Genomic DNA, 11919 nt, shown 5'->3' on the forward strand with positions numbered 1-11919 from the left:
CCCGCGCCCCCTGCATCGGCAGGCGGACTCTCAAGCACTGCGCCACCAGGGAAGCCCGCATCCACACTTTTGAAAAGTTAAAAGATGAGTGAGGTTAGTTGTAGGGATGTATTTTCTTTAACTCAGCACGTCTAAAATGTCATTTTAACATGTGGTCAATATAGAAAAAGTTAATGAGATGTTTTATCTTCTCTCTTGCTTACCAAGTCTTTGAAATCCAGTGTGTATTTTACACTCATAGAACATGTTGATGCAAATGAGCTGCATTTTAAATGCTCAGGAGGCACATATGGGGAGGGGCTGCTGAATTGGACAGTGTAGGGTTAGCCCTCTCTCTGCTTCAGCTTCCCCACCTGTAAAATGGGAGTGATAATATTAACTCCCAGTCCTTGGAGATGTGGAAGGTTTATCAGGATGTAAATTCTGAGCATATAAGTTTGTTGGATGGAGAAAAGTATGGGGAGAGCGGGTCACGCAGAGAGAACAGTCTGTGCAAAAGCCCTGTGGTGAGGCATGTTTATGTGATGGGTAGGGAGAGATGCAAGGGGTTGAGTGACTGGACGGTGAGCACCGAGCCTGGGAAGGTGGGCAGGGCCCAGATCATCCTGTGGTGAGATCAGTGGGTGCCTGCTTGAGAATCTGCTCTGGGTTGTCTGGCTGCTTCGAGGGCCCTGGCCAGCAGGGAGGTGGCTGGGGAAGTGTTCAGTCCTGATGACAGTCTGTCCACTGCCTTAGTTCTGTTACACTGACTCCCCTGTGTCTGATCCTGCAGCCTTCTCCTTAACACCAGGCTGGGTGCTTCTAGCTTACTTACTCACATCCTGCTACTTACTGGCCTTGTCTCAGCTTGTCACAATTCAGACTCCCAGAAGAGAATCTGATTGGCCCAGCACAGCATTTTGGGTCAGGATGGGATTTGTATTATGCCTGTTGATTGGCTATCCCATGTCAGGTCTCCTCCAATCAGCTGTGGCTTCCACTGAATGGGTGTAACGGGTGGGGCAACTTCCCACCAAATGGAAGTGGGTGTGGTCAGTGACATGATTGACATGAGGAGAGGCAGGAAAGACGTGGCTTTGGAACTAAGTGACCCTGGTTGGGGAGCAGGCAAGGATGATGATGCCAGGGCCTGATGACTGGTGGATAGTGGGGATCCTGGGAGGAAGAGTGGTTTGGGGAAAGAAGCCAAGCCCAATTGGGATGTGGTGAGTCAAGGGCCCCATGTCCAGCTAGAGAAACAGCTGGATCCTTAGAGGAGGAAGATCGGCAGTGGGAAGAGACAGAGGAGGGGGTGCCCTCCCCTGGCTGGGGGAGGGGGTGCTCTGATGGATTTTTCAGAAACTTCTGAGAACTGGAACAGGGAACATTATATCCACAGTGAGAGGGAAAAAGACACCCCTAGTGGGGGGCCCTGCATGTGCAGAAACCTGGAGGTCAGAAAGTCTGGGGCTTGCCTGCTGAGCTTTGAGGGTCTGGATGACCTGCTGGGCCAGGGGTAGGAGAAAGGAAAGGAGACTGAGGCAAAGTCTCTATGCCAGGCTGTGGAATCTGCATTGGGGGTCCTGGAAGGTTTTGGAGCAGGGCAGGATATGTAAATGAGCTTTTCAGTCCTTGAAAAGGATTTGGAACGGACTTTCCAATCCTTGGGCCTCTGACCTGGTTCCCTGAGGAGCCAGGAGGGAGGATTGAGAACCATGGTATCCTGGAGGAAGGCACTTGGGATTGACATGCCCATATCCCTGTCTCATCCTGCCTCACTCTTGTCCAGTGAAATTTCAGCCAAGAACCTTTCTGGACCTCATTTTCATCAGGTTATTCTAACTCCTTTCTTTTCCCCTGGCTGATCTGCAGGATATGAAAAATTGTGGATATAGAAGCATTTGACCAAAAACCAAGAATAGATAGCCAGTACTTGGCACTCAGGCTCCAGTGCTGCAGCTGCTGCCAGTGGCAGACATCACTAATTGATCCCAGCACTTGCTCCTGCTGAGCCTAGTGCTCAGGGCAGCCATGATCAGTTAGTTGGAGTTACCTGAATCCTCTTTATCACTTGACTATGGATTCTTTATTTTACTTATTTATTTTTTAAAAATATTTAATTTACTTTTGGCTGCATCGGGTCTTAGTTGCGGCATGTAGGATCTTTCCTTATAGCGCTCAGGCTCCTCTCTAGTTGTGGCATGCGGGCTCAGTAGTTGGGGCATGCAGGCTTAGTTGCCCCACGGCATGTGGGATCTTAATTCCTCTACCAGGGATCGAACCTGCATCCCCTGCACTGGAAGGTGGATTCTTAACCACTGGACCACCAGGGAAGTCCCAACTATGGATTCTTTAAATGCAAGGGCTTGTCCCTCATTCATCTCTGGGTTATCACAAAGCTCAGTGCATATTTCCCACTATGTTCTTATTATTTACTTATCTGTGCCTGTCAGTTGCTTTTTTCTAGAGCCACAGCTGTCACACACTTTACCTGGCAGTCCCTGGTCGTCACCCAACCCCCTCACGGAAGATACAGTCTTTCCTGGACTCATTTAGGTATCACTTCTTCGAGGAAGAATTCTTGGATTCAGATTGAATCCAGAGTCCTTCTTCTAGGCTTCTGAGGCACCTGCTGTTAGCACATTTATTACTTGTGCTGTTATTTTTTTGTGCCTGTGTCTGGTCCCCTGCTAGTCCCCTTACTCCCTGAGATCAGATGCTGGGTCTGACATCCTTTGGTTCCCGGTGCCCACCTGGGGCACACAAGCCTTGGGGTGGGGATGGGGGTCTGAGTGTGCTGAGGAAAGTGGAGATCGGGGAGCCTTTGTGTCACTGTCCTGCCCTGCTGTGGACAGGCTGATGAAATAAATGGTCTCAGGTAACCCATCACCTGTTTATTCTTAGCACAAGCCACAACCTCACCCTGTTCTGTTTATTTGCTTGTCTGTCTTATTACCTCTGTAATGAAGACCCCAAGAAAGGCTTTGTCGATCTCGTTCACTGCCAAACTGTGGGGCCTAACACTGTATCTAGAAGATGGTGGGTGGATGAGTGCTCAGATTTTGTCATTTCTTTGAGTCATGTGGATGGCTTGTACCATCACACTGTATAGCTATAATAACTAAAACCTTGTAGCCCAGAATGAATGGCCTATTTGCAGCAACATGGACAGACCTAGAGATTATCATACTAAGTGAAGTAAGTCAGAAAGAGAAAGATAAGTGCCATATGATATCACTTATATCAGGAATCTAAAATACGACACAAATGAACATATCCACGGAACAAGAACAGACTCACAGATATAGAGAACAGACTTGTGGTTGCCAAGGGCAAGGAGCCTGTGGGGAGGGAAGGATTGGGAGTTTGGGATTAGCAGATGCAAATTAGTATATATAGGATGGATAAACAACAAGGTCTATACTGTATGCTGTACTATACATACTATACTATACTATACTATACTATATAGCACAGTGAACTATAGTCAATATCCTGTGATAAACAACACTGGAAAAGAATATGAAAAGGAATATATATACGTATAACTGAGTCACTTTGCTGGACAGCAGAAATTATCACAACATTGTCAATCAGCTCTACTTCCATAAAATTAAAAAAAAACGCAACAGCATGAACAGCCTGATTGAGAGTATAGACGGTTCCCTGATGGTTCAGTTTAGGATTTTTAAACTTTATGATGGTGCAAAAGCGATACGCATTTGAAATTTGAGTTTTGTTCTTTTCCTGGGCTAGTGATATGCGCTACGATACTCTCTTGTGATGCTGGGCACTGGCAGCGAGCAGCAAGCCACCAGCTCCTGGTCAGCCACGCAGTTAATCGCAAGGGTAAACAACTGATACACTTACAACCCTCCTGTCCCCAGACAACCGTTCTGTTTTTTACTTTCAGTACAGTATTCAATAAATTACATGAGATACTCCATACTTTATTTTAAAGATAGGCTTTGTTTTAGATGACTTTGCCCAACTGCAGGCTAATGGAAGTGTTCTGAGCACGTTTAGGGTAGGCTGGGCTAAGCTATGATGTCTTTAGGGGTATTCAGTGCATTTTTGATTTAGGATATGTGCAACTTACGATGGGTTTATTGGGATGGAACCCCATGGTAAGTTGAGGAAGCTTTGCATCCCCAAATCTAAGAACCTCAGACAGCCAGAAGATATCTGTCAGCTGGAAGTTTGCTGATGCTTGTTAATGATGATGCCTTTTCTCTAAGGGGGTGTAGAGGGAGGACAGAGGGCCAGGAATTGGGGATGGGAAGGGTAGGAATGGGGGTTGACCCTGCGGGCCTTACTGTGCCCCTCCTCAGCTGGCGTTGCAGACGGGGCGCGAGCCTCCACCCATCTGGCGAGTCCAGAAGGCATTGCTGCAGAAATTCACTCCGGAGATCAAGGATGGGCAGCGGCAGTTTTGTGCCACCAGTAATGTGAGCCTGCAGAGGGGAGCGAGGGCTTGAGGGGCCCTGGGTGGGGTGTGTGGAAGCCGCTGTCCCCCTCACACGATTCTGATTCACCTTGGGTCCAAGATGTGTCCAGAGGGGGGTCTCCACCTCCCGGCAGGCTCTGGGTGGCTGCCATGGTGGGCCAGGGCAGGGGTGGGAGTCTTGGGTGTTGGGCTGCCTAGCTGGGGCAGAGGAAGGAGTTCCTCATGTGCTTCTTTTCCTCCGTAGTATTTGGGGTATTTTGGGGACGCCAAAAACCGGTACCAGCGCCTTTATGTCAAGTTTCTGGAAAACGTCAACAAGAAGGATTACGTGAGGGTCTGTGCTCGGAAACCCTGGCACCGGCCCCCAGTGCCTGTCAGGTACCATGGGGGCCGGGGGTCAGGTGGTGGGCAGGGCCAACAGGCATGGAGTGAATCATACAAGGAAATTTACATAACATAAAATTAACCATTTTAAAGTACACAATGCTTAGAAACAGAGTCGGGGAGCGGGTGCAGAGACCCAGAGAGTGGGGCCCCCAGAGAGAGGGGGACAGAGACCAGCTCAGCAAAATTCTGTGCTTAGAGCTGTGGGCTAGGAGGCGGGGGCGGGGGTACCCCAAGGAGGAGAATTTGGGTTTCAGGGGGTGCTGACTGCAGTCCCATCTATGTCCCCTTCCAGACGCTCTGGTCAGGCCAAGGGCCCCGCATCTTCCGGGGGCAGCTCTGCACCTCCCCCTAAGGCCCTGGCACCACCTCCTAAGCCCGAGACCCCTGACAAGACGACATCTGAGAAGCCTCCAGAGCAGACAACCGAGACGGCCGTGCCTGAGCCCCCTGCCCCTGAGAAGCCATCCCTGCCTCGGCCCATGGAGAAGGAGAAAGAGAGGGCGACACGTGGGGAACGGCCACTGCGGGGTGAGCGGGGCACGGGTGGCCGGCAGATTCGGCCAGATCGGAGCCTCACCACGGGACAGCCCGCCACCTCCCGGCTGCCCAAGTCCCGGCCCACCAAGGTGAAGGCTGAGCCACCCCCCAAGAAGAGGAAGAAGTGGCTGAAGGAGGCAGCAGGCAACGCCTCGGTGGGCGGGGGCCCACCAGGCAGCTCCTCGGACTCAGAGTCATCCCCCGGGGCTCCCAGTGAGGACGGTAAGGCCATCGGCAGCCGTGGGGCTGGCGGTAGGGAGGCGACTCTGTGGCTTTCAGAAGGAGGCATGGATGGGGGCTATCCAGAGGGCTCCAGGTAGCATCAGCAAACAGTCACAGTAGTAATAAGTAAGTTAAAAATAATAGCAGTAGCTAACAGCTATATGGCACCTAACCACGTGACAGGCTGTCTTGTAAGTTCTTCATAGATGTTAACTTGTTTGAATTTTTCACTGTGGTCCTAGGAAGTAGATACTAATACTATCCTCAAATACAGGTGAAGAGACTAAGACACCAAGAGAGTGCAGCACAGCTGGGATGTGACATCCCACCTGAGTTGGAATGCAGATGGTGGAGCATCGCGCTCTGCTCTTCAACACTGCACTGTTCTCTCAGAATAGGCAGTTTCTGAGGGCTGAGGAGGATTGGGGACCAGCATCTATTGTGGGGACCCAGACATAATGGTGTTCCCTGTGACTCCCTGGGTGACTCCAGGAAAGGGGCAACACCTCTTTACACCTCAGTGACCTCACCTGTAAATTGGGTTAATAATAAAGTAAAAGTGGGTATTCACAGAAAAGCACATAGGAGGGTACTAGCCTGTAGTGGGCACCAGGTGGGAGCTCCATTGCTTAGAATGATGTCTGGTTTATGATGACAGTAACAACAACAACACTATATGTACACATATGTAAAATAAATACAACAGCTGAATTTTATTGAGTGCTTACTAAGTACCAGGCATCATGTTAAGCATGTTACACATTGGCTTATTTTATCTTTACATAAACCCTGTGAGGTAGGTGCTGTAAAATTATCCTCATTTTATTTTTTATTACATTTTTCGGGTTTTTTTGTTTGTTTGTTTATTTTTTATCCTCATTTTAAAGATGAGAAATCTGAGGCCCTGGGAGGTGACATGACTTGCTCAAGGTCACATACTCTTTCAGGTGTAGTGCAGGGATAGCTGTTGTAACAGAGGCTAGTCAAATGAGAGAGTTGGAATTATCTTTTCATCAAAGCCCTGATGAAGTTGGGAAGTTCTGATTAAGTGCCAGATCTGGGAATGGCCCACATCCTATCTTCTCTTATCCCATTGGCCAGAACTAGTCACCTGGCCACAGCTAACTGCAAGGGAGCCTGGGAAATGTAGTCTTTTAACTGGGCAGTTGGCTCAATCTGGCCAGGTGGAAGCAGTTAAAGCTGAGTCAGGGGAAGGTGCTGGCAAGGGAGGAGCTTTACAAAAGGCCCAGATTTGCAGGTTCTTTTTCTTTTTTCTTAAACAAGTTTATAGCTCTAATTCACATACCATGTAGCTCACCTAATTAAAACCCATAATCCTCTGGCTTTTAGTATAGTCACAGAGTTGTGCATCTACCTGGCAGTCAAGTGTAGAACATTTTCATCACCCCAAAAGGAAACCCTGCTTCCTTTGGCCATCACTCCTCTTTCTCCCCACCCTCATCCTTAAGCAACCAGTAATTTACTATTTCTATAGATTGGACTATTCTGGACATTTCACATAAGGGATATCATATGTACAGTGTGCAGTCCTTTGGGACTGGCATCTTTGCTTAGCATAATGTTTTTGAGGTTCATCCATGTTGTGGGATGTATCAATACTTCATTCTTTTTTTTTTCCTAATTGAAGTGTAGTTGATTTTCAATATATTAGTTTCAGGTGTACAACATATTGATTCAATATATTTATAGATTATACTCCATTTAAGGTTCTTATAAAATATTAGCTATGTTTCCTATGCTGTACAATATATTCTTGTAGCTTACTTATTATTATACATAGTTGTTTGTAGTACTTTATTCCTTTTTATGGCTGAATACTATTCCATTGCTTGGATATGCCACATTTTGTTTATCCATGGACTAACGTGATGGACATTTGGGTTGTCTCCACTTTTTTGGCTGCTGTGAACATATGTGGACAGCCCAGAATTTTCTGAGCCTATGAAATGGGAGAAACTAAACTCTGCACTCTTAGGGAAGCAATTCCCCCGCCAAGGGTCAGTATCTTTCTTTGGTCTTGGGTCTCTCTCTGTTCACCCCATTTGACCAGGAGCCCCTCCTGGGCAGGATGAGCCTGACTTCAACGTCTGGATGCCCTGAAGGTTCTGCCCAGACCGGGAGGTCTCAGAACCAGCCCTCCTACTGGTCCAAGACTGATGATCCTCCATGTGCTAGAACCTGATGTCTCTCCTTTCTTAGATGCACAATGAAAGTTCTAGAAAGAGGCTGCAGTGATGTTCCCTCTACCCCTTCCCTTAGTCCACTCTCATCTGGCTTCCTCAGCCCCTTTGTGCAGGTGTTAATTGAGCACATACTATGTGCCATGAACTGAGGGTTCCAGCAGTAAACAGAAAAGACAAAAACATGTATCCTCGTGGGAGCTTACAGTCTCAGCGGGGGAGTCGATCAGATAAATATGTTATGTAATAGAACACAAAACAATATGAAAAATCATCAGTGTAAGGCTGGGTCAGATTAAAGGCAGTAGAGAAAAATAAATCCGGTAAAGAGAATCCAGGCGGGATCCTGGGTGATATTTGCGGGGGAAGGGGGAGTTGCAGAAGGCTTCTGGAAGTGACATTGGAGCAGAGATCCGAATGCAGCAGGGTTGGGGTGGTGTGACTTTGGGAGAGAGAACATTATGGACTGGGTATGTCTGAGGATCAGGAAAGAGGCCAGCGGCTGGAGGAAGTGAGGACAGAGAAGGAACAGGAGCACAGCTTGGAGAGACAAGGGTCCTGGGGCTTTGTGGCCCCACTGGCAGGATTTTATCACGAGTGAGACAGGAGCCTTAGGAGGGTTCAGGCAGAGGCTTGATGGGGTCTGACTCCCATGGCTAAATGGTTACTCTGGCCTCTTGAAACAGCTGTCAGCAAGGACCGTCCATGTGGGTAAATCAAGTGGACGTTTCTCGTGCCTTTTCCTAAAGGATGTTTTGGGGTCTTCCCACACGTGGCCCTCCTGCTTCTCTTTTCTCCCTGATGCTCCTTCTTGAGTTTCTGGTGGCTGTCCCTCCAGTCCCGTCCTTGGAGAATTCCCTGGTGGTCCAGTAGTTAGAACTCAGCGCTTTCACTGCCAGGGCCTGTGTTTGATCCCTGGTCAGAGTACTAAGATCCCCCAAGCCACGTGGCACGGACCAAAACAAAGAAAAAAAAAGAGTCCCGTCCTTGGCCTCATTGCTTGGCGTTCCATATCTCTCACTTGGCAAGCTCCCACAACTTCCGTGAGCCTCAGACTCATTTCTTCTCCCTGCCACCTTCCAGGCCTACGCCCCAGCAACCCCCTCCTTCCAGACCCACCGAGCTGGTCCTAGTTTCTCTATCTCAGACACAGCCCCACTGGCAGCCAAGTCACCAGGCCAGACCCTCCCTCACCTCTGCTGCAAGGAAGCCCCCAGCCCTACCCCTCCGGCCCTGACTGCCCCTATCCCCTCTGCTCCTTCCCAAAGCCCTAGCTCAGATGCTGGCCCTCCTGCCCCTCAATCTATGTATCCTTATCCTCTAGCCCTGGCCCAGCCTCATCCTTTCTCATCTGGTCCATTGCCCTGGCCTCTGGTCTCATCCCTCTGATCCATCCCCTGGCCTCGTAGTGGTCTCTCTCCACTTACTTTCGCCCATCCCTGCTCATAGCTCTCCCATGGCTCCCTAGTACCCCTCCCTAAAATAGGCCCTCCCCTTTCTACCTCATCTCAGAGGCCTCACATAGTCTGGCCTGCCCTGACTTGTGCAGTCTCAGCTCCCATCTCCTTCCTCAGTCTTGCCTTTTGTGACCTGATCTCTCAGACCTGATTCACTGGTTTGGAAACCAACTCATCTCTCGGACTTGATTCACTGGTTTGGAAACCAACTCTGCTGCTTCTTTAGACTTTACTGAAGCTACACTGAACTAGTCAAACACAGTGGTCACCGGCCTGGAATACTCTTTCCTATCACTCAAGGCTCAGCGTGTGTGTGACCTTTAATAGCCTTCCCTGACTTGCCAGGCTGAGCTCATTACAGTACCTGTGATTCACCGTTAGAGTATATTGTCCTGGTGTTGGAGAGTCTTCCCCAGTGGACGTGGACCTCACTGAGGGTAGGGATTTCTCTCCTGGTCCCTGGGGCTTAGAATACTGTCTGCCACACAGGCGGCCTTGGAGAAAGTTGGAATGATGGGCCATGTCTCCCTTTTTTCCCCCAGAGCGGGCAGTACCTGGGCGTCTGCTGAAGACCCGGGCGATGCGGGAGATGTACCGGAGCTATGTGGAGATGCTGGTGAGCACGGCACTCGACCCGGATATGATCCAGGCCCTGGAGGACACACATGGTGAGCAGAGGCTTGGGGGCCCAGAGCCCCCTACCCCTCCTTTGCCTCCCGTACATCGTGGGGCTGCATCTCTTCTGACACCCTGTCTCGCCTTTCAGACGAGCTGTACCTCCCGCCCATGCGGAAGATCGATGGCCTCCTGAATGAGCACAAGAAGAAAGTCCTAAAGCGGCTGTCGCTGAGCCCAGCCCTGCAGGTGCTTGGGGGGGCTTGGCTTGTGGCGTCTAGGGCCCAGAGCTCAGGCACAGAGGAGACATGTGCATGTCAGCCACTGCGCTGGTCATGATGCTCTGCCCCAGAGCATCAGGCCCTGGAAGGGTGATCGTTGGAAGGGTCGGGCTTGGCCAAGAGAGTAGTGGAGGCCGGGCTGTCTGGAGGGAGTCTCTGGGTTCCCAGCAGTCCTGCAAGCACAGATGGAGGCGAGCTGGGATGGCGCGGCGGGGTCATTGTCAAGGTCTGGGATGGGCTGCTAGGCAGGCCCAGCAGAGTGTGGTTGTGGAGTACAAGTTTGGGGACAAAAGGTGGACTAGGGCCTGGACCCAGGGCTCGCTCTGGGGCAGAGCGTTGAGTGGATTTTTTTTTTTTTTTTATAATAGAGTTTTTATTTTTTAAATAAATGTATTTATTTTATTTATTTATTTTTGGCTGTGTTGGGTCTTCGTTGCTGCACGCGGGCTTTCTCTAGTTACGGCGAGCTGGGAGGGCTCTAGAGCACAGGCTCAGTAGTTGTGGCACACGGGCTTAGTTGCTCTGCGGCATATGGGATCTTCCCGGACCAGGGCTCAAACCCGTGTCCCCTGCATTGGCAGGTGGATTCTTAACCACTGCGCCACCAGGGAAGTCCCCGTTGAGTGGATTCTGATGGCTTCTCTGTCGACGTAATTCAGGCTCTTCGAATCTCAGGCTCGAATCCGAAGTCATCTATGTAATTTCCCTTCTGGGATGGGATATCATGGTGGCTCCGAGAATTCTGGGAGAGAACATTAATTTGGTTTTGAGAATTCTGATGGGGATGTTAATGTGGTGCAGAGAACCGGGGGGTGGTGGGTAAAATGTTAGGATGGCTCAGAATTCTGGATGGATTTTAGGCCAGCTCTGAAAATTCTTGCTGGGATGTTAGTCTGACTATGAAAACATGGGATAAAACGTTAATCTGGTTCTGGAATTCTTCGTGGGATGTTAGGATACCTCTGAGAATCTTGGGATTGACTGTTCATCTGGCTCTGAGAAGGGGAGTAGGATATTACGCTGGAGTTAGGAATTCCACTGTAATGGGAATAACCTGGTGGTCCAGTGGTTAGGACTCTGCACTTTCAATGCCGAGGGCGCGGGTTCGATCCCTGGTCGGTGAACTAGGATCCCACAAGCCGCATCGTGCGCCGCCCACCCCGCAAAAAAAAAAAAGAATTCCACTGTAGAACATTAGGATAGGTCTGAGCATTATGGGGTGGAATATGAGTCTGGTATTGTAATTCTGGGATGGACGTTAGCCTGGCTCTAGGGATTCTGGATTTCCGGCTGACTCTTAAAATTTTTGTAGGATGTGATGGTGGCTCTAGAATCCTGGGCAGGATGTTAGGTGTCTCGGAGAATCTTGGGCCGGGCCACAAAACACATTATAAGGGTCACCAGACAGGCCTAGGCTTCCCCTGGCCTTTGAGAACACCGAGACTCTCAAGTGTCTTTCCTGATCTGCAGTTTCCTGGGGGAAACTGAGGCATCTGATCACTTGGGATCTGAGAACTGGGGGGTGGGTCTGGGGTGTGCCGGTCCAGGGAGGTCCCCCTGACCCTCGGATTCCCGCAGGACGCCCTGCACACGTTCCCCCAGCTGCAAGTGGAGCAGAGTGGGGAGGGTTCCCCTGAGGAGGGGGCCGTGCGTCTGCGGCCGGCCGGGGAACCCTACAACCGCAAGACGCTCAGCAAGCTCAAGAGAAGCGTGGTCAGAGCCCAGGTGCGGCGGAGCCCGGGAGGGGCGGGGCCGGGGGCGGGGCTCGGGCGCGGGGCGGCCCGGCGCGGGGT

At 50.2% G+C, this 11919-nt stretch overlaps 1 protein-coding gene across 1 annotated transcript in view; it reads left to right on the top strand.

Moving 5' to 3' along the window:
* Positions 1-11919, top strand: part of PRR12 (proline rich 12) — a 26243-nt gene that overhangs the window by 13857 nt on the left and 467 nt on the right. Inside the window, 6 exon segments of the mRNA XM_007463369.1 lie at positions 4311-4427; positions 4671-4804; positions 5106-5572; positions 9773-9898; positions 9997-10094; positions 11705-11851. Coding sequence (XP_007463431.1) covers positions 4311-4427; positions 4671-4804; positions 5106-5572; positions 9773-9898; positions 9997-10094; positions 11705-11851 — 1089 coding nt within the window.

Source organism: Lipotes vexillifer, unplaced genomic scaffold (assembly GCF_000442215.2).
Source record: "Lipotes vexillifer unplaced genomic scaffold, Lipotes_vexillifer_v1.1 scaffold802, whole genome shotgun sequence".
Taxonomy (NCBI): domain Eukaryota; kingdom Metazoa; phylum Chordata; class Mammalia; order Artiodactyla; family Lipotidae; genus Lipotes; species Lipotes vexillifer.